The following is a 27,080-nucleotide window of genomic DNA, read 5'->3' on the forward strand; positions in this document are numbered from 1 at the left end:
TTAAAATAAGATTTCTATTATGGTTAACCCACAATTATCCAAGATTAGAGTAAGTCAAACTAGAAATATTCTTTTTGATTCATCCCAGATTCTAAGTTACTCTCAGCTCTTAGTAAACAGGGAGTACACAAGATGTGAAACTCAAACTCAAGTATTCAGGACCCTGAAAAAAGCTGAGACTACTTCTAATTTAAGTTTGGTGAGGGAAAGCTAATCATTTGTAATGCATTTATACATATTGCTCCCATCCTGCCCATAAGCATTATTGCCAAGTTCCTTAACTGTTCTAGAAGTTGTTGCTGAGGTATTGCCTTATGGAAACTTTGTAATACTTTCAGTGATAATGCCAAACTTAGGTTTATATTTCTTAAGGAAATTGTTTATATCAACTTCCAGTTAGTTCAGTTAGTAGGAGGTGGAAAGATCACAGAAGCAGTTATTTTTTAACTCAAAGGATCTATCAGTTTTTCAAAGTCAATGTGTATCTTGTCAGACAGGAACTACTTTCCTCTCCCTCTTTTAAAGAGGGGAGTTATTTTGGCATTTCCTTACTACCAACCTTTTCATTCGTTATCTAAAACGTTTACCAATGAATTTTTTACAGATGCACTCTTCCCTGCGATTGGGTTATTTTCTGTTAATACAGATGAGATCTAGAACCGGTAGTTCCTTTCGAACACCAAGCTAATTCAGCTTCCCCGGGTTTGAATCCCTAAATTCCCACAGCTATGCCTACGTTCAAATACACAAACTGCCCAGTAGCTCTGCCCTTGCAAACAAAAGCTTGTGGTGGCTGCAGGCTCCGCGCGAAACCTCAAGGTGTATTGTAGGTCCTGGACCAGCAGTCACCCCACACAAGCCTATCACAAGAACAGCTCCAGGCTCTGGGAGATTAAAACTCGCAAGCAGTCAAGAAAGAACCCCGACTGGGCTAGTCCAAGCGAATCGGAGCCTTATAAACTGGCCAGACCAAGGAGGGGTGCACGACACCGGAAGAGAGGGGAGAGCCCCTAAAGAGCATGAAGAGTTGCGGGGGACAGGCTGAAATCCAGGGAGGCAAGGTAGCCCCCGCGCACTCCTTGGCAATCGGTGGACGCCACAGGCAGGTACCCGTCCAGGTAAGAGAGAGATCCGGCCTCCGGTCCTCAAGCGCCCGCGAGATCGCCAACTCCGGCCGCGGGAAGCGGCTCGGGCAGATGGAGAAGCACACGCGCCTCCATCCCCACCCCTCACCCAGTCGCTCACCGGTGCTGCAGCCCCACGAGTCCCAGAGTGATCACATGCGGCACATCTAGCTGCGTGGGCCACTCTCCTGAGGCGATGCATCCGAACACGCCACATTCCTCTCGGATCCCCAACTCCTCCAGCTCCATGTCGCCGCCGAAAGCACGTGGAGGGACCCGCCGCTGCGGCAGGGGTCTAAGCACCAACCAGTTGTTCGTTCGGCCTGTAAGCCTCAGAAGCTCGAGCCAGCTGCAGCCGCTTCCTAACCAGCGGCTCGACCCTCGCTACTGCGGCGGCGCGTGCTTTCCCTAAGTGAGAGTGATTAGCTCGCGCACCGCCACCTTGCCCCGCCCCTACAGGCCCACCAATGACCGAGGACGGAGGGAGAGGCTCCACGGCTGAGGGGCGGAGTCAAAGGCCCTGTGGGGGTGGAGCTAGCCCTCCACCGGAGCCCTGGGGGAAGATCATTTTTCTGCACGTGGAAATCTCCGTTATTTTCCAATACCCAAGACTGAGATGATGAGACTAGCGGGGTTAACGTCATTTCTGTCTTAGAGGATGTAAATTTTGTATGTCCCTCCCCACATGCTTTCCCCCAGGCCGTCACTACTTGGTATGCTCCAACCTCTGAGCCACTCTCGCTGCCGAGGAGGGGGCCAAGTCAGCGAGCTGCTGTAGGTTGGGGAGGGGCCGCCAGTGCGCGCCACTTTTCCTCTTTCCTGTAACTGCGCCCGCGCAGGGCGGGGTACGGTCCGCGTCGCTGCGCCTGCGCGGCGGGAATCTTGCGGAAGGCGCTAGCTCCCGGAGTCCAAGTTCCTCTCGATCCGCAGAGACTCCCGAGGTTCCGTCACCGCGGTGGTGCTCGAAGAGACCGCGAGGGGGCACTCTAGGTTACGCGGCCCCGGCGGGGGCGTGTCTGTGGGCCGTGCCTCCTTTCCCCGCCCCGTGAGCCTCTCTGATCACTCCTCTTTTCCAGAGTCCTGCCTCTCTTCCTAGAGCTGCCGCTGCTTCCAGACCACTCCGGATAATGGCGACAGCCGAGGGTGAGTAACAGGCGTCCCCAGGACTTGGGACTCCCTGCCATCCACGGTCTTCCTGCCCCTCTGCCTTGAGCTCGAGGGTTCACGCCGGCACGTGCGCGCTCCGCGGCCCCGACGGCAACCTTCCCCGGGCAGAACCCGGTCTCCCTGCACCCGCCCCACTAGGCCACTGGGCTGGCGGGCACGTGGCCCAGGCGCTGCCGAGCGGTGCGTCGGAAACAAAGCGCTCCCGGGCCTCCGAACTTTCTGAAACATCCAGAACTGCTTCTGGGATGGGGAAAAGGCGCAAAGGGTCATTAGGAAGAGAAATGGCCAGGGGTTGGAGACGTGCTTGGAAATCGCGTTTGCCATCAGTAGATACTGCAAAACAATCGCAGAAGCATCTAGTGTTGACTCTTGAAACCAAAGTCTTGCTTTCTCCTGTTAGGCTAATAATAACCTGCTATTCCAGAAAGTTAATAATTGAACCTTCTGAAAAATTTGCTATTTTCTGTGCAGATTTTGTGTGTGTTTTTAGCCTTTTTATGCCAGTGATGGCTTTGGAGAGTTACAAAACCACCAGGGAAAAGTTTCCTTCCTTCACTTTACACTTATTATATTACATATTTGTATAATCATTTTGGCCACTCGTGATTAGGATACTCAGGAAAGATCGTTTGTGCTATTTTTACTGTAAAACGTTTTCCCCCATCCCCCATACTTACGGTGAACCAAATTCCTTGTGTTGGCCAGTCACTACATTCTCTTCCACATAGAAAAATTAAATTTAGGTAAAAAACTATAGACTGAACAAAATGGTCCTGATAACAAGTAACAACTCCATAAAATCAATGCGTTAGACCAGAATTTTCCCTGCCATACCTCTAAACTGACAGATCTCTAAAATCTTTGGTCTTCCACTTCCTTCCATCTTGCATTTTTTGGGGGGCAGGTTAATTATTCCAAATTTTCACTTTTATGGTTTCTAAATGGCACTTCATTGCCCAAAAATGTTCTCTGGCAGTGCGAAAGCTATTGAAATCTATTCTGAAGAACTTTTCATTCACATCCTGCATACTGCTTCCTTCCTACCTCTTCAACCCTTACTTAGGGTTTTTCTCTCTTATGAATCCTAAGCCTACATTCCAGGCAGGTTAATTCACCAAGTTTACTCTTCTCTATGTTTGTTTTTGCTTTTCCTTCTAGAACAGTGTTGTCTAATAGAAATATAATGTGACACTCTATGTAACTTTGTTTTCTAGTAGCCACATTTTAAAAAGTAAAAAGAAACAGATGAACTGATTTTTAATATATATTATTTAACCCAATATATCCAAAGCAGTATCATTTCAACAGGTAATCAATATAAAAAATTGTGATTTTTGCAAACTTTTTTTTCATATTGAAATTCACTGTGTATTTTACGCTTAACTTACATCATTTCAATTTGGAGTAGCCACATTTCAAGTATTTCATAGCCACATGTGGCTAGTGACTACCTTATGGGACAGCACAGTCCTAGATGTTCTTACCTCTTTGTGGAAGTTCTGTACTTTTCAATACTCTTAAATGTCAGGTCTATGAATTATTCTCAGTCCTCATCAATCTCTTCTGAATTCATCTATGAATTTGTAGCAGGCATTTTGGCACTTATAGCAAATGTCTCCTATGATGTTACGTTATTTCTATCCATTAGTTGAAATTCCTACCCTGTTTGAAAATTAAGTAATAAATACCAATTCAGGGAATTCCCTGGCGGGCCAGTGGTTAGGACTCCTTGCTTCCATTGCAGGGGGCACAGGTTCAATCCCTGGTTGGGGAACTAAGATCCCACAAGCCGCACGGCGAGGCCATATGTAAATAAATACATACATACATACCACTTCAAATAAATCGAGAGAGAGGAGCAGTAGGTACAAATTATCTAACCCAGGCAACATCTTAACTTTTCCTTCTTTTATCCCTCATATTGAGTCAATTGTTATAAAAACTTTTACCTTTTAAATATCTTGAGTCTTACCCAACTGCTTTTTCTTTAGACCAGGACATTTCTTGCCTGGATTGCTGCCACAGCATCGTAAGTGGTCTCTCAGTCTCTAGTTTTCTTCCACCCACCCCTTCCTCATTTCATTCTCCACACAGCAGCCATAATGGTCTTTCTAATATAGAAACTGTCATTTTACTGAAGTACTTAAAAGCTTTATAGTTGCTCCTAGGATAAAGTGTAAATTCAGTCAGCATGGCTTGTGAGACCCCAAGGGTGAGTAGTGAAATGGGAAGGAAACAGTGTTTCAGGCCTAGGGAAGAGCATGTTAGAAGCCTGAGAGGAGGATATAGAGATTCAGTTACAAAGTTGGAGTTCTAGGAAGGGAATAGAGAAATCTGAATTTGGAGCCCTGAGCTGAGACTCCATTCTTGGAAAGACCTTTTAAACCTTGTCAGTGAATCAAGTCATTACAGTAAGAGGATGGAAATTCATCCTCTGAATTAGGTACCCTGCAGTGGCAACTATTAAACTGAATTGTAACTGTTTTGTTTAATCGTTACCTTCATTAACTGGTGATGTGATCCCTGCCCAATTCCTCAGGCTTATCTCCTGCCTTCCCTTTCTACTCCTTAGCTGCTACCGGATCCCATGCCCCACCCCTTCACCCCCAACAGCAATGTACACACACAGTCCTCCAAACATACTGAAGTTCTGCCAGGTGCTCTTTCATCCCCTGGTCTTTTTCACCACCAGTCTCTACCCCTTGCCGTCTTCCAGCTAAATTTTGACTATTCCTCAGATCTCAGCCTAATCCTCACTTTGTTCTAGACTTCTTTCTTTGACGTCTAGACATCAGAGGTTAAGTTAAGTGATCCTGCTATGAACCTGTGATCCCATAGTCTGTGTTTTTCTCACATTATACTTACTATGATGTTTAATTTCAGCTTCCCTCAGACTGCAGTCACTTGAGAGCAGGAACTTGGTTTACTGGTACATCCCTAGTACCTGGCACATGGACACTAAAAAATGCAGATACTGAGAATGAGTCGATGTTCTGGGAGAATGAGGGGTGATTTCTCCTCTTGGAAATTTTAAGTCCTTAAATGTCTATTATCTCTGATCTTCATCGAAATCATTCTTTCTAATGACCCAAGTCTACTTTTCTTTAGGTGTGATGACCTGCATCAAAATCGGATTCTCTTGTCCTTACTTCTCACAGTTTTCTATAGCTGTTAGTGAGGAGAGGGGATCAAGGATGGGGGGGTGCTTCCAAATGGGCTAACTAAAGTGGGTGGAGGAGGTGCCTCCTCTTGCACATTAACTTGAAATCAAGAAACACATCTGGGGCTTCCCTGGTGGCGCAGCAGTTGAGAGTCCGCCTGCTGATGCAGGGGACACGGGTTCGTGCCCCGGTCTGGGAAGATCCCACATGCCGCGGGGCGGCTGGGCCCGTGAGCCATGGCCGCTGAGCCTGCGTGTCCGGAGCCTGTTGCTCCGCAACGGGAGAGGCTACAACAGTGAGAGGCCCGTGTACCGCAAAAAAAAAGAAAAAAGAAACACATCTGGCTGAACTTTCCCATTTTGCCTGCCATGGAAAGCAGAAGACGGGAAAAATACAGCATTTTTTTACCTGCAAGCTAGTTTAGTTATTGTATTGTGAGAACATATATGAAACTACTCATGTTGTTGCATTAATTTTAATGTATTTTAACTAATTCTACTTCAGTTTTGCTGTGAGAGAGGCAGGTTGATAGTGAAAAGAGCACGACACAGCATTAGATATTGGAAGACAAGGTTTTTTCTGGCTCTGCTCTTTCTTAACTGTATGACCTCTACTTTTTGATACTTAGTTTCCTAATCTATATAATTATTTACATAATTAAAATTCGTCACAAAATTTTATGAATGAAATGTGATGATGATGCATTAAAAATTGTAGAATGTAAGGTTCTATGCAGATGAGTTCATTTTTATTAAAATTATTTAATTATGCTATGTTCTGATTCATCGTTCTAGACAATTTAGTCTTCTGAATTATCTTCTCTACGAAACTTCCTGAAATCTGATGTTTCTGTTTTATTTCCACAGTACTGAAGATTGGTAAAAAACTCTATGAAGGTAAAACAAAAGAAGTCTATGAATTGTTGGATAGTCCAGGAAAAGTCCTCCTGCAGTCCAAGGACCAGATTACAGCAGGAAATGCAGCCAGGAAGAATCACCTTGAAGGAAAAGGTGCAATCTCAAATAAAATTACCAGTTGTATTTTTCAGCTGTTACAGGAAGCAGGTGAGTGGCTCTCCCAGTAGCCTCCCCCTTCATGTTCTTTCTCACATATACATACTGGTCCTTTTCATCAGGAAATGACATTATTTGGATAAATAAGATGTTGATAACCAGTTGATTTTTTTTTTTTCAGTTGTTATAGGAAGCAGGTAAGTGACTCCCCCTACAGCCTCCTGTACCACTCTGATCTCTTTAATGGGGAGATGGCATTATCTGGTTTAACAACATGTTTGGGGATGCCTCACATGCTAAACTTATTTAAATTAAACCAGAAACTTAAATTTCACTGTAACACTTTACTTGGTTTGGAATTACTTAAGTAGTATCATTCAGTTAGTTAAAAGGAATCTTAACAGTTTGCTACAGTCTTTGTCTGGCATGTATTTCTGTAGCTTTCCTCTGCTAGGACATCTTAGGAGAGGCTTACCTATGAAGGAACTTAAGGAACTTAACCTGTGAAAGAAGCACATTCTGGTGTTTGGCAGCTCTAATTGATGAATTGAAATTTAGTCCCTAAAATTCTATATAAATTTGCTCCACCCATTGGAGATTATACAGAACTTCAAATCCCTCTTCTACTTGAAAGCCCTAAAAAGTAATTGAATACTGCAACCATGCCTTCTCATCCTGCCATACCCCAAGTGAGAGATTTGGACTAGATCAAGATCTGCAGGGTTACCTCCTGCTCTAAAACTGAATGAAGACGATTTCCAATAGAGAAATCTATTCAAAAGACGAAATTCAGATCAAAACATTCTGTGGAGGGCGTTTGGAGTGAAAGAAGGGAAATTAGGATAACAGTTTTTCTGCAGGGATTCAGGCAAAAGCTGATTGGTCTGTAGTGTATAAAATCTCAGCTAGCAAAAGATTTGAGCTCTTTGCCTACAGTGTAAGAGATGCTGTGCCTTGGATCATTCAACGTGTGAAGCCTCCAGTTCCTTATCTGTAAAGTAAAAGCTTTGTTCTGTATCATTCCAGTTCTAATTTTACAGTTTAATATCATTGTCTCCACTTACTTCCAATATTCCCAGTTGCCCTCACATTTCTTAGATTTTTCCAGTAAGCATTAATCTTAATTATAGTAATTAAAAATTAATTAATTACTCTTTCTTAACTCCAAAGGGGAATTTAATACCTTTGTTTCCAGTGAAGATAGATCTGCCTTCCACAAAATAACAAGGTAATTCAAGTTAAACCCATTCCGTCAATACAGAATAGGTTCTTGAGTAGTTTTGCCTCTTCCAGAGTACCCTGTTTCACATTTTTAATTAGTGTGTAAAAAATATGTTTACTTGACAACCTAAATTGTCATCCATATTATAAATCCCTCTATGCACTGAGGGTGAAAATATTGCTGTAAATTTAAAGCACCTCCCTCAGTTCATAAGTAATACAACCCAGGATTTTTACTTCAAGGCCTCCTTGATTGGTGGTTTCCCAATGACTGAGTAGATTTCTAGAGAGAGCATCAAACTAATATTAGGTTTCTTTTGCAGTACAAATAAGGTGCTCCATTTTTTAACCTCACAAGTTGTCTCCTCCCCATACATATTAAAATGGTTTATAGTTGCTAACACTATAAGCTGTTAACAATACAACTAGCTTCTGTGCCCCCATAGTAATTGTACCCATCTATGGGATCATATATATGCATTTAAGTAATGGGGGATAAGTACAGGCCCAAGTTTTTATTTGCTTATTTAATAAGGCACCTATTCACTGTACTTGCCAGGGCTTAAGGACAGGTGAATTAGGGTGATCCAGTTTTGACTCTCAAAGTCCTGCATGCAGCTGGGAAGGTTGGTCATCCACGTGAAGTACTCCAGCAGTCATCTGTTTGGCACACTTAACATAGCTAAAACTTACTGGGTTCACAAGAAATGCTGAAAGGTGTTTTCCAGGTTTTATATACTGTGGGAAATCTAAGGTTTTAAAAATTCTTAAACAGATGATTAGTTTTAGGGTATGGATTAAGAGTTCTGTTAAGCCTTATATAATTTTTACTTGCTAGTAGTTAAATGCTATGTCTAATTGACCATCAGTGGTCTATTTAAAACTGCTTTCTTGGGGCTTCCCTGGTGACGCAGTGGTTAAAAATCCACCTGCCAATGCAGGGGACATGGGTTTGAGCCCTGGTCCGGGAAGATCCCACATGCCACGGAGCAACTAAGCCCGTGTGCCACAACTACTGAGCCTGTGCTCTACAGCCCGCGAACCACAACTACTGAGCTCACGTGCCACAGCTACTAAAACCCATGCGCCTAGAGCCCATGCTCCACAGCAAGAGAAGCCACCGCAATGAGAAGCCCGTGCACCGCAATAAAGAGTAGCCCCTGCTCGTCGCAACTAGAGAAAGCCTGTGTACAGCAACGAAGACCCAATGTAGCCAAAAATAAAATTAAAAAAAATAATAATAAATAAGTTTATTTAAAAAGTAAAATAAAACTGCTTTCTTTATAAACAGGCATATATTCCAAATTAAGATATTTCTAGAAATTCGAATGGAAAAAGCACCAGAATGAGAATCAGTAAATCATAATTCTAGTTTTCTCTTTGTCACTCATGAGCAAACTGTAAAAGACTGTATTACACATGCTGTACCTGAATTTTGAAGTTCCTGAATTTAGTCTCATTACTAAAAAAATCAAAATTTAACCTTTTAAGTTTCAGTTCCCTCCTGCACAGAAACACACTATGATTACATTTTGGTGTGATAGCAGTGATATGACTAACAGTCTTGGCAGTTGTTAAACCACAGGTGGGGAGCTGGGCAACCTTAATAGAGGGATAGCTCCAGCGCTGTCATACTTGGCCGTTGTAATTCAGAATGTGAAATGACATTTACATTTTCTTAGTAGTCTTGATAGGAGTTTTGAATTTTGTAAACAACTGAGACTAATGGGAGGATTTCTTTTTCTCACCGTATGAAGCCATGGAATTTGCTTTAATGATTAACACGTATATTAGAAGCAATCATTATATCATCTAAACTGAATCTCTTTTCTCTTAGTAGCAATTTTTTTTTGTTTTAATGTACAAGATCATTACTATAAGTTGATTCTGTGGTTTTGATTCCCTTAGATATAGGGGAGGACTTTCCTCTGAGTAACAGTAACTGTGGTGTATATTTGAACAATAGATTTGGATACTAGTCTATCAAGCTTGATAGACAACTGAGCAAATATGACTACTAGGTAACAAACCTAAAAAAGAAGAGCTCTTGGGCTTCCCTGGTGGCACAGTGGTTGAGAGTCCGCCTGCCAATGCAGGGGACGCGGGTTCGTGCCCTGGTCCGGGAGGATCCCACATGCCGTGGAGCGGCTGGGCCCGTGAGCCATGGCCGCTGAGCCTGTGCATCCGGAGCCTGTGCTCCGCAACAGGACAGGCCACAGCAGTGAGAGGCCCGCGTACCGCAAAAAAAAAAGAAGAGCTCTTAAACCCAGACATGTACTTACCACCTCAAGTTAAGGATTGATTTAAATCATCTGCCTGCCCATGAGCCCAATCATTCATTAAAGGTTAAAATGGCCTAAATATTGACACTTTTAACATTCTTCCCCAGAGTTGCTGTTCGTGCAGCATACAACAATGTATTTATTTATTTATAAATTTATTTATTTATGGCTGCATTGGGTCTTCATTGCTGCACAAGGGCTTTCTCTAGTTGCGGCAAGTGGGGGCTACTCTTCATTGCGGTGAGCAGGCTGCTCATTGTGGTGGCTTCTCTTGTTGTGGAGCACAGGCTCTAGGTGCGCGGGCTTCAGTAGTTGTGATGCATGGGCTTAGTTGCTCAGCGGCACGTGGAATCTTCCCAGACCAGGGCTTGAACCCATGTCCCCTGCATTGGCAGCTGGATTCTTAACCACTGCGCCCCCAGGGCAGTCCACAATTTATTCTTTTCCCTGTTTTAATTGCATCTTCCTGGTCAAACCCAGAGGGAATGTGGAGAAAACAGTACAGGTTTAAAAACTGGATAGTGCATTTCAGGTCCAGGCTCCATTACGGATTGGCAGCATGACCTAACTTGTTAAGTTACTTAACTGCTGTGAGCCTCTACTTCTTTCACTATAAAATGTGAATAATAATGCTACCTCAAAAATTTTATGTATGGTTAAATGAGATAATATGTAAAACACTTCGGGGACTTCCCTGGTAGTCCAGTGGCTAAGACTCCGTGCTCCCAATGCAGGTGACCTGGGTTCTATCCCTGGTCAGGGAACTAGATCCCACATGCATACTGCAACTAAGAGTTTGCATGCCGCAGCTAAAGATCCCGCGTGCTGCAACTAAGACCTGGTGCAGCCAAAGTAAATAAATAATTTTTAAATAAATAAATAAAACACTCAGCATGATGCAGCATGACACTCAGCAAATAAATAAATAAAACACCCGCGTGCTGCAACTAAGACCTGGTGCAGCCAAAGTAAATAAATAATTTTTAAATAAATAAATAAAACACTCAGCATGATGCAGGGTTTCCATAAACGTAGGTTCCCTTTACATATGGATACATACATATGTACATACATAGATAGATACATACATAAGATCAAAGATCTTCAGTCCTTTCCTGATAAGAAAAATTTGACCTTATTAGAGGTTTAGTTGGGGATTGGAGGTACTAATATTGTAGCCCGAAGATGAGCATTATTATGTTAAACCCATGCAGGTTTCCAGGAGATACTTTAATTCACGTTAGTGCTATGATGTAATAACACGTCTAGGAGAGGCAGTATTGGTGGTTAAGTGAGCAGTGTAAAGAGTTCAGACAGTGTGGGTTAGAAACCCTGCTTTACCTAGTACTAGCTGACATAACTCCTGTGTCTCAGTGTTGTTATCTGTTTCACTGGATGAACATCATACCTTATCAGGTGCTATGAGGATTAAGCAAAAAGAAAATAAATTGATAATGCCTGACCTAAAGTAGGTCTTGCAAATTGTGGTAAAATACACACACATAAAATTTAGCATGTTAACCATTTTTAAGTGTAGGATTCAGTGGCATTCAGGTACACTGACAATGTTGTGCAACCATCACCACTATCAATTTCTGGAACTTTTTCATCATTTCAGACAGAACCTCTGACCCATTAAACAATAACTCTCCCCTGATAACCTCTATTCTACTTTCTGTCTCTATGAATTTGCCTGCTTTAGATACCTCATATAAGTGGAATTATACAATTTTCACCTTTATTTCACTCGGCATAATGTTTTCATGAATCATTCATCATGCTGTAGCATATATCAGAATTCCCTCCTTTTTGTGACTGAATAGTAATTCATTGTACGTAAACTACATTTTGTCTGTCCACTACACTCATCTGTTGTTAGACACTTGGGTTATTTCCCCCTTTTTGGCTATTGTTAATAATGATAGTGTGAACATTGGTGTACAAATATGTTTGAGATCTTGCTTTCAGTTCTTTTGTGTATATACTTAGAGTGGAATTGCTGGGTCATATAGCTTATAATACATTGTAACAACTATAAGAGAGGTTGTTATTTTCCAAGGCCGCCACGTAAACTAGCTCTTTATCTTAGTTTTCCAGTAACAGTTTGCTTAAGAGTGAACAGAGGACGGGCAAATATTTTCTTTGCTCTTGGACAAATTGGCCTCCATGTTCCTGCTGCTACCTGTTGAATGCTTTTTTAAAGGACTCTTTGCTTTAAATATTGAGAGAAAAAGGCTGTCCAGAATTTACGGCTGTATCTGATTATGATAAATAGATTAATATTTTACAAGGCCCATATAATCCCAGACCATACAATGAGAATTCTGCCACCAGATCTGATTTAGAGATAATTTAGTGCCACTTAGTCATGTGCCTTGTGCAAAGTTAGGTGCACAGTGGCAGAGGAGATAGTATTTTTTGAACAAATGAATGGTGGTAAAAACATTGGGACCCAGATTTTTTGATCCAGCTTGCCTTGCAACATTAACATGAAATATTCCTGAATATTTTGATAAGCAGTAGAAAGCCATATTAATACTTTTTTTCCCTACTTCTGCCTTTTTAAAAAAATTTACATTTGTTTTTGATAGTGCCATTTAAAGGTAATGCATTTGGCTACATAGGCTTTTTGTTTTGTTGTTTGTAAAGGGTAGAGTTTTATTATGCCTCAGATCTCCCTTTTTAAATACAATTTTAATGCTTTTTTTTCTTTTTGTCATCAATCTGTAGGTATCAAAACTGCTTTCACCAGAAAATGTGGAGAGACAGCTTTCATTGCACCTAAGTGTGAAATGATTCCAATTGAATGGGTTTGTAGAAGAATAGCAACTGGTTCTTTTCTCAAAAGAAATCCTGGTGTCAAGGAAGGATATAAGTTCTACCCACCTAAAGTAGAGATGTTTTTCAAGGTAATTATTTTATACCTCCCTGTCTTACTATAACATAGCAACAAGTTTATTACAAAGTCAAAAGATTTAAATATTATCAAAGCTTTTGATACTACAGTTGTCATTCCAGAAATATTTGTCAAAAATGTACACTTTAATTAGCAATGATAATTCAGATTTTTAAAAGAAAACCTTTGAAAATCTGCTTATCTTATTTTGGACCAACGTGACTAACAAAATGAAGAAATTAAAATTAGCAGTTACGAGTCACTGGGAGAGCCTTTCACAGAAGCATGGAGTGACACTTTGTCCTCAGGAAAAGGTGTTTTTTGTTTTTGGAGGTGGGTTGTGGGATCTTAGTTCCCCAACCATGGATTGAAGGCGTGCCCTAGTCCTAACCACTGGACAGCCAGGTAATTGCCAGGAACAGGTTGGTGGGAAGCCTGGGTGAAGAAAAGAAGATGAACACAAGAACCAGGTTCAAATCACCTGTACTCTTTGAACCCTATTAGGTGAAGCCAGAGTGAGGCCTTCACATAATGAGATTGAACTACCTGTTTTCTAAAAGGAAAACCAGTAGAAAGATTAAAGAAAAAATTACTGTTATCTACAGTCGTGTGGCTGACAGGGTCTTGGTGCTCCCGCCAGGTGTCAGACCTAGGCCTCTGAGGTAAGAGAGCCGAGTTTAGGACATTGGACCACCAGAGACTTCCTGGCCCCACGTAATATCAATCGGCAAGAGCTCTCCCAGAGATCTCTTTCTCAGTGCTAAGACCCAGCTCCACTCAACGACCAGCAAGCTCCAGTGCTGGGCAGCCCATGCCAAACAACTAGCAAGACAGGAACACAACCCCACCCATTAGCAGAGAGGCTGCCTATAATCATAATACGTTCACAGACACCCCAAAACACAGCACCAGACACGGTCCTGCCCACCAGAAAAACAAGATCCAGCCTCATCCAACAGCACACAGGCACCAGTCCCCTCCACCAGGAAGCCTACACAACCCACTGAACCAACCTTACCCACTGGGGGCAGACACCAAAAACAACAGGAACTATGAATGTGCAGCCTGTGAAAAGGAGACCCCAAACACAGTAAGATAAGCAAAATGAAAAGACAGAGAAATACACAGCAGATGAAGAAGCAAGGTAAAAACCCACCAGACCAAACAAATGAAGAGGAAATAGGCAGTCTACCTGAAAAAGAATTCAGAGTAACGATTGTAAAGATGATCTAAAATCTTGGAAATAGAATAGAGAAAATGTAACAAATGTTTAACAAGGACCTAGAAGAACTAAAGAGCAACCAATGATGAACAACACAGTAAATGAAACTAAAAATTCTCTAGAAGGAATCAATACCAGAATAACTGAGGCAAAAGATGGGATAAGTGACCTGGAAGATAAAATAGTGGAAATAACTACTGCAGAGCAGAATAAAGAAAAAAGAATGAAAAGAATTGAGGACTGTCTGAGACACCTCTGGGACAACATTAAACGCACCAAGATTCGAATTATAGGGGTCCCAGAAGAAGAATAGGAAAAAAAGGGGACTGAGAAAATATTTGAAGAGATTGTAGTTGAAAACTTCCCTAATATGGGAAAGGAAATAGTCAATCAAGTCTAGGAAGTGCAGAGTCCCATATAGGATAAATGCAAGGAGAAACATGCCAAGACACATATTAATCAAACTATCAGAAATTAAATACAAAGAAAAAATATTAAAAGCACCAAGGGAAAAGCAGCAAATAACGTACAAGGGAATCCCCATAAGGGTAACAGCTGATTTTTCAGCAGAAACTCTGCAAGCCAGAAGGGAGTAGCAAGACATATTTAAAGTGATGAAAGGGAAAAACCTACAACCAAGGTTACTCTACCCAGCAAGGATCTCATTCAGATTTGACGGAGAAATTAAAACCTTTACAGACAAGCAAAAGCTAAGAGAATTCAGCACCACCAAACCAGCTTTACAACAAATGATAAAGGAACTTCTCTAGATAGGAAAAACAAGAGAAGGAAAAGACCTACAATAACAAACCCAAAACATTAAGAAAATAATAATAGGAACATACATATCTATAATTACCTTAAAAGTAAATGGATTAAATGCTCCAACCAAAAGACATAGACTGACTGAATGGATACAAAAACAAGACCCGTATTTATGCTCTCTACAAGAGACCCACTTCAGACCTATGGACACATACAGACTGAAAGTGAGGGGATGGAAAAAGATATTCCATGCAAATGGAAATCAAAAGAAATCTAGAGTAGCAAATCTCATATCAGACAAAAATAGCCTTTAAAATAAAGACCATTACAAGAGACAAAGAAGGACACTACAGAATGATCAAGGGATCAATCCAAGAAGAAGATATAACAATTGTAAATATTTATGCACCCAGCATAAGAGCATCTCAATACATGAGGCAAATGGTAACAGCCATAAAAGGGAAAATCGACAGTAACACAATAATAGTAGGGGACTTTTAACACCCCACTTTCACCAACGGACAGGTCAACCAAAATGAAAATAAGTGAGGAAACACATGCTTTAAATGACACATTAAACAGGATGGACTTAATTGATATTTACAGGACATTCCATCCAAAAACAACAGAATACACTTTCTTCTCAAGTGCTGATGGAACATTCTCCAGGATAGATGATATCTTGGGTCACAAATCAAGTAAGTTTAAGAAAATTGAAATCATATCAAGTATCTTTTCCAACTACAATGCTGAGACTGGATATCAATTACAGGAAAAAAATTGTAAAAAAATACAAGCACATGGAGGCTAAAAAATACACTACTAAATAGCCAAGAGTTCACTGAAGAAATCAAAGAGGAAATCAAAAAATACCTAGAAACAAATGACAATGAAAACACGACAACCCAAAACCTATGGGATGCAGCAAAAGCAGTTCTAAGAGGGAAGTTTATAGCAATACAATCCTACCTCAAGAAACAAGAAATATCTCAAATAAACAACCTAACCTTACACATAAAGCAATTAGAGAAAGAAGAACCAAAAAAAACCCAAAGTGAGCAGAAGGAAAGAAATCATAAAGATCAGATCAGAAATAAAAGAAATGGAGAAAATGATAGCAAAGATCAATAAAACTAAAAGCTGGTTCTTTGAGAAGATAAACAAAATTGATAAACCTTTAGCCAGACTCATCAAAAAAAAAAAAGAAGACTCAAATCAACAGAATTAGAAATGAAAAAGGAGAACTAACAACTGACACTGCAGAAATACAAAGGATCATGAGAGATTACTACAAGCAACTATATGCACAAAATGGACAATCTGGAAGAAATGGAGAAATTCTTAGAAAAACACAACCTTCCAAGACTGAACCAGAAAGAAATAGAAAATATAAACGGACCAATCACAGACACTGAAATTGTGACTGTGGTTAAAAATCTTCCAACAAACAAAAGCCCAGGACCAGATGTCTTCACAGGTGAATTCTATCAAACATTTAGAGAAGAGCTACACCTATCCTTCTCAAACTCTTCCTAAATATAGCAGAGGGAGGAACACTCCCAAACTCATTCTGCAAGGCTACCATCACCTTGATACCAAAACCAGACAAAGATGTCACAAAAAAAGAAAACTATGGGCCAATATCACTGATGAACATAGATGCAAAAATCCTCAACAAAATACTAGCAAACAAAATCCAACAGCACATTAAAAGGATCATACACCATGATCAAGTGGGGTTTATCGCAGGAATGCAAGGGTTCTTCAATATATGCAAATCAATCAATGTGATACACCATATTAACAAATTGAAGGATGAAAACTATGTGATGATCTCAATAGATGCAGAAAAAGTTTTTGACAAAATTCAACACCCATTTATGATAAAAACTCTCCAGAAAGTAGGCATAGAGGGAACTTACCTCAACATAATAAAGGCCGTATATGACAAACCCACAATAAACATTGTTCTCAGTGATGAAAAACTGAAGCCTTTTCCACTAAGATCAGGAACAATACAAAGTTGCCCACTCTCACCACTGTTATTCAACATAATTTTGGAAGTTTTAGCCACAGCAATCAGCGAAGAAAAATAAAAGGAATCCAAATCGGAAAAGAAGAAGTAAAACTGTCACTGTAGATGACATGGTAGTATACATAGAGAATCATAAAGATGCTACCAGAAAACTACTAGAGCTAATCAATGAATTTGGTAATGTTACAGGATACAAAATTAATGCTCAGAAATCTCTTGCATTTGTATACACTGATGATGAAAAATCTGAAAGAGAAATTAAGGAAACACTCCCATTTACCATTGCAACAAAAAGAATAAAATGCCTAAGAATAAACCTACCTCAGGACACAAAAGTCCTGTATACAGAAAACTATAAGACACTTGAAAGAAGTTAAAGATGATACAAACAGATGGAGAGATATACCATGTTCTTGGATTGGAAGAATCTACATTGTGAAAATGACTCTACTACCCAAAGCAATCTACAGATTCAATGCAATCCCTATCAAACTACCACTGGCATTTTTCACAGAACTAGAACCAAAAAATTCACAATTTGTATGGAAACACAAAAGACCCTGAATAGCCAAAGCAATCTTGTGAAAGAAAAACAGCTGGAGGAATCAGGCTCCCTGACTTTAGGCTATACTACAAAGGTACAGTAATAAGACAGTATGCTACTGGCACAAAAACAAATATAGATCAATGGAACAGGATAGAAGGCCCAGAGATAAACCCATGCACTTATGGTCATCATATCTTTGATAAAGGAGGTAAGAGTATACAATGGAGAAAAGACAACCTCTTCAGTAAGTGCTGCTGGGAAAACTGGACAACTACATGTAAAGGAATGAAATTAGAACACTCCCTAACACCATACACAAAAATAAACTCAAAATGGATTAAAGAGCTAAATGTAAGGCCAGACACTATAAAACTCTTAAAGGAAAACATAGGCAGATCACTCTATGACATAAATCACAGCAAGATCCTTTTTTACCCACCTCCTAGAGTAATGGAAATAAAAACAAAAATAAACAGATGGGACCTAATGAAACTTAAAAGCTTTTGCACAGCCAAGGAAAACATAAACAAGATGAAAAGACAACCCTCAGAATGGGAGAAAATATTTGCAAACAGAGCAACTGACAAAGGATTAATCTCCAAATTATACAAGCAACTCATGCAGCTCAATATCAAAAAACATCAACCCAATCCAAAAATGGGCAGAAGACCTAAATAGACATTTCTCCAAAGAAGATATACAGATTGCCAACAAACACATGAAAGGATGTTCATCATCACTAACCATTAGAGAAATGCAAATCAAAACTACAATGAGGTATTACCTCACACCAGTCAGAATGGCCATCATTAAAAAAAATCTAGAAACAATAAATGCTGGTGAGGGTGTTGAGAAAAGGGAACCCTCTTGCACTGTTGGTGGGATTGTAAATTGATACAGCCAGTATGGAGAACAGTATGGAGGTTCCTTAAAAAACTACAAATAGAACTACCATATGACCCAGCAATCCCACTACTGGGCATATACCCTGAGGAAACCATAATTCAAAAAGGGACATGTACCACAATATTCACTGTAGCGCTATTTACAATATCCAGGACATGGAAGCAATCTAAGTGTGCAGCAACAGATGAATGGATAAAGAAGATGTGGCACATATATACAATAGAATATTACTCAGCCATAAAAAGAAACGAAATTGAGTTATTTGTAGCGAGGTGGATGGACCTAGAGACTGTCATACAGAGTGAAGTAAGTCAGAAAGAGAAGAACAAATACTGTATGCTTACACCTATATATGGAATCTTAAAAAAAAAAAGAAAAGAAAAAGTCCTGAAGAACCTAGGGGCATGACAGGAAAAAAGACACAGATGTAGAGATTGGACTTGAGGACATGGGGACAGGGAAGGGTAAGCTGGGTCGAAGTGAGAGAGTGGTATTGACATATATACACTACTGAACATAAAATAGATAGCTGGTGGGAAGCTGCCTCATAGTATAGGGAGATCAGCTCGGTGCTTTGTGACCACCTAGAGGGGTGGGATAGAGACGCAAGAGGGAAGGGATATGGGGATATATGTATACGTATAGCTGATTCACTTTGTTATACAGCAGAAATTAACACAACAATATAAAGCAATTACACTCCAATAAAGATGTTAAAAAATAAATAAATAAAAAGTACAATTAGCAGTTATTAGGAAGAAGAGAAAAGTAACAATTTAGTAAATATTTAAATCTATTATTGAAGAGTTTGAGGTAAAGGCTAATAAGGGGACCTTTTTATATTATTTTTTTTTTTGGCCACACTGTGTGGCTTGTAGGATCTCAATTCCCCAACCAGGGATTGGACCTAGGCCACAGTAGTGAAAGCCTGGAATCCTAACCACTGTGTACCAGGGAACTCCCAAGGGATCTTTTTATAGTCTAATACAGAAAAACTGTTATTCTCAATGTTTCTTATAATCAAAAACATACAATAAAGGATGTAGGAATCACGGTCATGAATTTGTATTGGTTTTCTTTATTGAAACTGCTTTTTTTCTTTTCATCTTTGTTTATGCTGTTAAGTATATTTCTTCTATTTCAGAAGCACTGTTATTGTTGCTTTTTATTTTATTTTTTTATTTATTTTTTTATGGGCTGCGCTGTGCAACTTGTGGGATCTTAGTTCTCCAACCTGGGGTTGAACCCAGGCCTTTGGCCGTAAAAGCACGGAGTCCTAACCACTGGACCACCAGGGAATTCCCTGCTGTTGCACTTTTATTCAGTGAACTGCACAGCTTAAAGCATTGTCTTATAATTATACAAATCAAGAATCCATAAAAGAAAAATTTCATGTTCAGTTGGGACACTACTTAGAATAAAATGAAAGTATTTTATTTTTTCACGCATCTCTTTACTTTGCACGAAGTCTCTTGAATTATCAAGTAATGTCACTGTGGACTTATAGTCTTGTATGAATTCTTATCAAAAATAAGGTCAGGGGATTATGAAAGTTGCACTCTCGAAAGATTTTGGGGACTAAAATGTGTTTTGGCCTTCTTACCATCTCTGTTGCCTCTGATTAAGGAAAGATAAAAATCACAAACTTGTATTTAAATTATTTATATATGGAAAGCAAGTTCTTTACAAATACTTTATGACATAGAATAAGTTACCCCAAAATTTTGAATTTTAAAGTAGCTATTGAAGATAGAAGAGTTTAAAATGATTGCTGTGAATTAAAGGGTATTTTAAACAAACATCAAATATTTAAAGAAAATGAATATTTCTGAGGAATTTATCATGCTTAAGGGAAAAAGGACTTCAGTTTATCTGAAAAAGTTCAAAATGTTTGTATTTAATTGTACTTCTATACTTTTTTCTCAGGATGATGCTAATAATGATCCGCAGTGGTCTGAGGAACAGCTAATTGCTGCAAATTTTTGCTTTGCTGGACTTGTTATAGGCCAAACTGAAGTGGATATCATGAGTCATGCTACACAGGCTATTTTTGAAATACTGGAGAAATCCTGGTTGCCCCAGAACTGTACACTGGTTGATATGAAGGTACAAATGAAATGGAGTTTTGAAAGTAAAGGTTATAACCGAGAAATGTCTTTAGTAGTAATTTTGAAAAACTCTTTGGTGATGTGCTATTTCTAGATTGAATTTGGTGTTGATGTAACCACCAAAGAAATTGTTCTTGCTGATGTTATTGATAATGATTCCTGGAGACTCTGGCCATCAGGAGATCGAAGCCAACAAAAAGACAAACAGGTAGGTAATGCTTCAGGTTTTCTTTAATCCTTTGCAAGATCAGGCTGGGATAGAGGAGAAAGGGATGATGGGAGGAAAAGAAAAGTCAGTTATTGTTACTTATGATATGAACCTGAGTTGTTGATTGCTATTTATTTTTAAAGATAAATATCTCTTATGTTTCATATATCATGGAAAAAAGATAGGAGTGATAGTTTACATTTATGAAGCAGATTTCTCATTTATTATTTTAATAGACTCTCACGCAGAGTAAGTATTATCCTTGTTTGGCTAATTGAAACCTAAGGCTCTAAGATGATAGATATCTTCACAGTTACAAGAGTTAGTGGCAGATCTGGAACTCGGGTCTTGCAGATCTTATCAGGCTCCATATCTGCTCTTTCCTATGAAAAACAAAATTAGGGCAAGACCCTCTCTATACTTAATATGTAAGAATTGTCAGGGCAGCTAATTGTAGTTGCTAGTGTAGTAACTCAAATGAAAATACAAGTATACATCACTATCTGAAGTTTCTCTAGTCTAATTCGGAAATCAATTTGTTGACTCACATTCATTTTCAGATATATCCTTTGCTATGCAAACTCTTCATAATCTGTACCCAAAACTCAGAAACCAAATAATTTCAGATAGGAAGAATATTACTAATGGAATACTTTACCCAGTCTTCTTTTCTATCAGAAAATTCTGGCTCTTTGAACTGACTTAGGTCTGGGAATTGGGTGAGAGGTAGTGAGTCTCTATAATGGTGGCTCACATCAGTCATCTCTGCTTACTAGATCTAGTTGCGGGTGTTTTTTGGGGGAAGGAGTAGGGGGAGTTCTTGCACATCTAGTAGTTGTATTCTAAACTTCCTATCTTATTTTCTAGTCGTATCGTGACCTCAAGGAAGTAACTCCTGAAGGGCTGCAGATGGTAAAGAAAAATTTTGAGTGGATTGCAGAAAGAGTAGAGGTAAACCTTTTGTAATAAATCAGTATTGTATTGTATGTTTTTCTCCAAGAAAATCTTGCTTCAAAAAGAAAAAAAAAAATGAGAGGGTGCAGTGCTTTTCTTTTTTCCAGTGACTTTAAAGAAAGGAGCACCTTTAAAAAATGTACCAGCTAAACTATCCTCACTGGCATACTGGAACTCCCTGCTATGAAACTGGCCAGTCCTCATCTCCCAAATCCTGTTGGGGAAACCTGGAATCCTTTCCTCCCTGCCCCCTATAGGAGAAGCCTTACATTTCCTACCCACCTCTCCACTGCTACTCAGAGTTCTACTAGCAAGAGTTTAGAATTGGAACTCCATGTGACATTAAAATGTCACTCTAAAATTTATGGTATTATTATTAGTATAATTCCATGGAAATTGAATGGGGTTTATGGTTATCCAAGGGTAGTAACTACTTTTTAGAACATCATTTCCATAGGAACATGCATTTTGAATTCCAAGCAACTAACTTAAAAAGATTTATAATATGACTTCTATTATGGCTGATTATACCTTAAAACCCCCATTGAACAGAATGTACTAAAAATCTTCAATGACATATTTTATATTGTAGCTTCCTGAATATTAATTAAAAGGTTTGAGTATTTATCCTTGCTTTTTATTACAATAGTAAACAATTTATCTGATTAAAAATCTTACTCATTAGGTCTTAGTTATGAAGACCACTTTCCTTTATATAGAGAGGTTATTTTGAAAAATAAATCCTCTATCATTTTGTTCTGCTTGTCTGTCTTAAATTTGGTCTATTAAAGGAAATATTGTGGCAGGTTGTAATTTTACTATAAGCTATAGCTCTGTAAACTGACTATTCTTACAGTACTCATTCCTATATTTATTCATTTTTGTCTTTGCCTTCTTTTGCATATTCATGTTTTTCTTTTCCAGTTGCTTCTGAAACCAGAAAGTCAGTGCAGGGTTGTAGTACTGATGGGCTCAACCTCTGATCTTAGTCACTGTGAAAAAATTAAGAAGGCTTGCGGAAATTTTGGCATTCCCTGTGAACTTAGGGTAACATCTGCCCATAAAGGACCAGATGAAACTCTGAGGATTAAAGCTGAGTATGAAGGTAAATGTAGAATAACTGGAGCATTTCAGGAAGTTCTCCTGATTTTGCCCCAAATTTTATATTTAGACTAATAATGCTGAAAAATAGTTTCACCACATTCCAAGGGAAAAAATGTGATATTCTAGGCTTTCATGATGTTTACCTCCAAAAGTTTTAAGGTGCTCTAGGAGCTTATAAAACAGAATGGACCAGGGAGAAAGAACTGAAAATGCAAGCATGGGAGGAAAATGAAGACTAGAATTAGTCTTTATCTAATCCCCTCAAGCATCGTTTCTAATATGCTCCAACAGAAGATAGGCCCCACGTCAATTACAGAAGGAGGGCCTAGGGTTGAAGCAGCAGATCCTCTCAAGTATCTTTAAGGGTCAGCCTTTCCTGGGAGGCAGTCAAACATAAAATTAAGGAATAATTTCAGAATTTAGTATATAAAAGAAATGTCTTGATGGGATAGCATCTAAAATATGGAGCCCTGTAGATTGGAATGTTTCTCAACTGGAAAAAATATTGGTTGAGTATTCCTTCTGAAGGTAGTTGCTATAGGAGCATATTTACTGAATTTTGGAGGGTTTTTTTTTCAGGGGGTGGGTGGGAAGGTCTCAGACCTCTTTGATAAGCTAATAAAAGCCAGATCTCTTTCTCCAGAAAAATGCAAATGTAAAATTTTAGATTCTAAGTTAGGAATCACTGTTGTAGGAAACAAAAGAATAACTTATGAATTTATGAAAGAATAAAATATTTATGAGGTATGTTTAAAAATATATTGAAGGGTCTTAAATATTTCAGTACTATATTATTGAATTCAGTTCCTCAACTCTTATTTCAAGAAATGTCACTAAACACATATATGTGGAACCTAGAAAAATGGTACAGATGAACCGGTTTGCAGGGCAGAAATCGAGACACAGATGTAGAGAACAAACATATGGCCACCAAGGGGGGAAACCCGCCGGGGGTGGGGGTGAGGGTGTGATGAATTGGGCAATTGGGATTGACATGTATACACTGATGTATATAAAATTGATGACTAAATAAGGACCTGCTGTATAGAAAAAGATAAAATAGAAAAATTAAAAAAAAAGTGTCACTAAACCTCTAGTCTCTATTAATTGTATCTCCCATACCCTGTTGGTTGAAAGACACCAGGACAGATGCCGCTTCAGGTGGTGTCATTCTTTGCTTCAGCGAGCCAAAGTAGCAATAGTGGAAGGGGCCTTTGAACCATTCCCTCACTCACGCCCTGGTGTTATACCTCCTTTATACTACAGATCTCAAAGATGGCCAAACTTCTTGCTACTTCATTACTTGATATACAGTAAGTGGCAGAGTGAACCTTATATTTTGAATATATATTTAATAATAGTGTCAATATAGTGCTTTTTCTGGAGACTACTGTTAAAGAACTCAAGGAGTTACTACACATGGACCTTTTTTTTTTTTTTAACCTATCTTTAAACCTCTTGAGTGCTTAGCCTAATTATAAACTTGTAATTTGCCTAGGGGATGGCATTCCTACTGTATTTGTGGCAGTGGCAGGCAGAAGCAATGGTTTAGGACCAGTGATGTCTGGTAACACAGCATATCCAGTTATCAGCTGTCCTCCCCTCACTCCAGACTGGGGAGCTCAGGATGTGTGGTCTTCTCTTCGATTACCCAGTGGTAAGATAATTGAATTTTTAAAAAACGTTTATTAAAAAGTTTCAACTATGCACTGTAATAGAGAGAATAACATTATGAAATCTCACATACCCATTACCCAGCTTCAGAAATTAACATCTTGTTGCATCTATAGCCCTCTCCTGCTGGATTATTTAAAGCACATCTGAGAAATTATGGCATTTTATACTTCAATATTTACGTATGTCTTTCTAAATGATAAAGACTCTAGTTTTAAAATCATAATGATACCATATTCACACCTAAGGAAAATTAATGGTAATTTCTTAAAATCTACTTTCCAACTAGTGTTCATTTTTCCAGTTGTCTCATTTGTTTTTACAGTTTATTCAAATTAAGATCCAACATAGCCCTTATATTGCATTTAGTTGATATATCTCTAAAGTCTCTTTTTTAGTTGTTCTGTTTTTGTTTTTTGGGGGTTTTTTTTGTGGTACGCGGGCCTCTTACTGTTGTGGCCTCTCCCGTTGCGGAGCACAGGCTCTGGACGCGCAGGCTCAGTGGCCATGGCTCACGGGCCCAGCCGCTCCGCGGCATGTGGGATCCTTCCGGACCGGGACACAAAGCCGTGTCCCCTGCATCGGCAGGCGGACTCCCAACCACTGCGCCACCAGGGAAGCCCTAAAGTCTCTTTTAATCTTCTTTTTTTTTCTTCCTCTTTCATTTCTCCTATAGAATTTTCCGCATTCTGGACTTAGCTGATTACATTCCTGGGTGTTGTTTAACATGCTCTTCCATCCCCTATTTTCTGTAAAGTGGTGGTAAAATCTGTAGTTAGATCAAGTTCATATTTGGTTTTGGGTTTTGTTTTTTTCCCCACCCAAGAATACATCATTCATGGTATTTTGTTGTTTGTTTTGTTTTGTTTTTTGTAAATGTGATTGTTACTTCTGTAGAGGAAATAAAATATTTAAAACTTAGGTATTAGAATAATTAAAACCAAGGAAGTTTCATCAGTTGGCTGGCTGAGCAGGATCTCATAAAATAACAATATTGTTGTGTGCTCATCATGGTCCAAGATAATGATCTGATCTATAAGGCCTGAGTGTCAGTACTGTTTCAGTAAGAGTCGATTTGCTTATCACTTAATATACCTCATATTTTTCTCACAGTCGTGTAAGTGTAAATCTGCTCTTGATATGTGTTAAGTAAGTGTGCCCTCTGACATGTTCCCATATGGACTGGCTTCTCTCTAGGCCTGCTGCACTGCTCGTCTTAGGATCTCTCTCTACAGCATCCTGGACATTCATTTTGCCTTTCTCTAGTCTTGGATCTCCTGTTTCCTAGGTCCCATATCTTTACCTTCTTGGTTTACTTTTTGTTGGAGAGCATTCTAGTGAACTTTCTGAGGAAAGGGTACAGAAGATAGACTTTTTGAGACCTTGTATACCTAAAACGTTTTTATTGCAGCTCAGTCTGATTTGATAATTTAGGAATAGAATTCGAGGTTGAAAACTATTTTCTGCCAGAATTTTTTCTTTTTTAAATTTATTTATTTTATTTATTTTTGGCTGCATTGGGTCTTTGTTGCTGCTTGTAGGCTTTCTCTAGTTGCAGTGAGCAGGGACTACTCTTCATTGCAGTGTGCGGGCTTCTCATTGCGGTGGCTTCTCTTGTTGCGGAGCTTGGGCTGTAGGCGTGCGGGCTTCAGTAGTTGTGGTGGGCAGCCTCAGTAGTTGTGGCTTGCAGGCTTTAGAGTGCAGGCTCAGTAGTTGTGGTGCATGAGCTTAGTTGCTCCGTGGCATGTGGGATCTTCCTGGACCAGGGCTCGAACCTGTGTTCCCTGCGTTGGCAGGCAGGAAGGGAAGCCCTGTCAGAATTTTGAGGTTATTACTCCGCTGTCTTCTAGCTTCCAGAGTTATTGAGAACTCCAGGGCCCTTCCACCATTCTGGTTCTAGGTCATTTATGAATTTTGTTTCTTTCTGGAAACTTCTTGGATCTTTTATCAATCCATTATTCTTAAATTTCACGAAGATGCGTCTTGGTGAGTCTGTTTTCATCCTGGGCTTGTAGTGGGCTCTTTTAATCTGGAACTTTGATTATTTAGTCCTGGGAAATTTTCTTGAATTACTTAATAATTTCCTTCCGACTCCATTTTCTTTCTTCTTTCATTTTTGGATTTACTTTTCACCGCCTTGATTTCTATTTTGTTTTCTTATTCTTTCTTTTTTTAATATTTATTTTATTTTTGGCTCTGCTGGGTCTTAGTTGTGGCATGCAGACTTCGTAGTTGCAGCACGCAGGAACTTCATTGTGACATGTGGACTCTTAGTTGCAGCATGCATGTGGGATCTGGTTCCCCAACCAGGAATCGAACCCGGGCCCCCTGCATTGGGAGCATGGAGTCTTACCCACTGCACCACCAGGGAAGTCCCTGTTTTCTTATTCTTGTTGCCATACTTTCTGGAAGATCTCTTCAATTTTACATTTCAACCCATCTTTTACATTTCAGCTCATCTATTGAGCTTTTCATTTTGAATGTGGTATTTTGAATTTCTTACAGCTCTTTTTTGTTCTCTGGTCTCCCCCTACCACCTCCCCAAACATCCTTTTCTTGTTTAATCTTTGCAATAACCTCCTTTATCTCTCTGAGCTTATTATTGTTCCTTTCATATTAGTTCCTTTCCATAGCTGTTTGCTAATAAGCCTTGGCTGTTTTCTCTTGTTTAAGAATGGCACTGTAAAAACCAA

The 27,080-nt window shown here is 39.4% G+C and overlaps 2 protein-coding genes across 3 annotated transcripts in view; one reads left to right on the forward strand and one right to left on the reverse strand.

The window, feature by feature from the left end:
- PPAT (phosphoribosyl pyrophosphate amidotransferase) overlaps positions 1-1,829 on the reverse strand; it is a 36,892-nt gene extending 35,063 nt beyond the window's left edge. Inside the window, exon 1 of one of the 2 annotated variants that reach the window (XM_079919157.1) lies at positions 1,246-1,829. In XM_079919157.1, coding sequence (XP_079775283.1) covers positions 1,246-1,373 — 128 coding nt within the window. In that variant the 5' untranslated portion in view covers positions 1,374-1,829. The remainder of the gene's footprint in view (positions 1-1,245) is intronic. The other variant, XM_079919158.1, reaches the window with a different exon arrangement.
- PAICS (phosphoribosylaminoimidazole carboxylase and phosphoribosylaminoimidazolesuccinocarboxamide synthase) overlaps positions 1-27,080 on the forward strand; it is a 54,228-nt gene that overhangs the window by 19,510 nt on the left and 7,638 nt on the right. The window contains exons 6-13 of the mRNA XM_079919168.1: positions 2,201-2,267; positions 6,319-6,516; positions 12,699-12,877; positions 20,266-20,445; positions 20,542-20,655; positions 21,523-21,606; positions 22,534-22,714; positions 24,212-24,370. Coding sequence (XP_079775294.1) covers positions 2,201-2,267; positions 6,319-6,516; positions 12,699-12,877; positions 20,266-20,445; positions 20,542-20,655; positions 21,523-21,606; positions 22,534-22,714; positions 24,212-24,370 — 1,162 coding nt within the window. The remainder of the gene's footprint in view (positions 1-2,200; positions 2,268-6,318; positions 6,517-12,698; positions 12,878-20,265; positions 20,446-20,541; positions 20,656-21,522; positions 21,607-22,533; positions 22,715-24,211; positions 24,371-27,080) is intronic.

The sequence above is a fragment of the Stenella coeruleoalba genome (genome assembly GCF_951394435.1).
Source record: "Stenella coeruleoalba genome assembly, chromosome: 4".
Taxonomy (NCBI): Eukaryota; Metazoa; Chordata; class Mammalia; order Artiodactyla; family Delphinidae; genus Stenella; species Stenella coeruleoalba.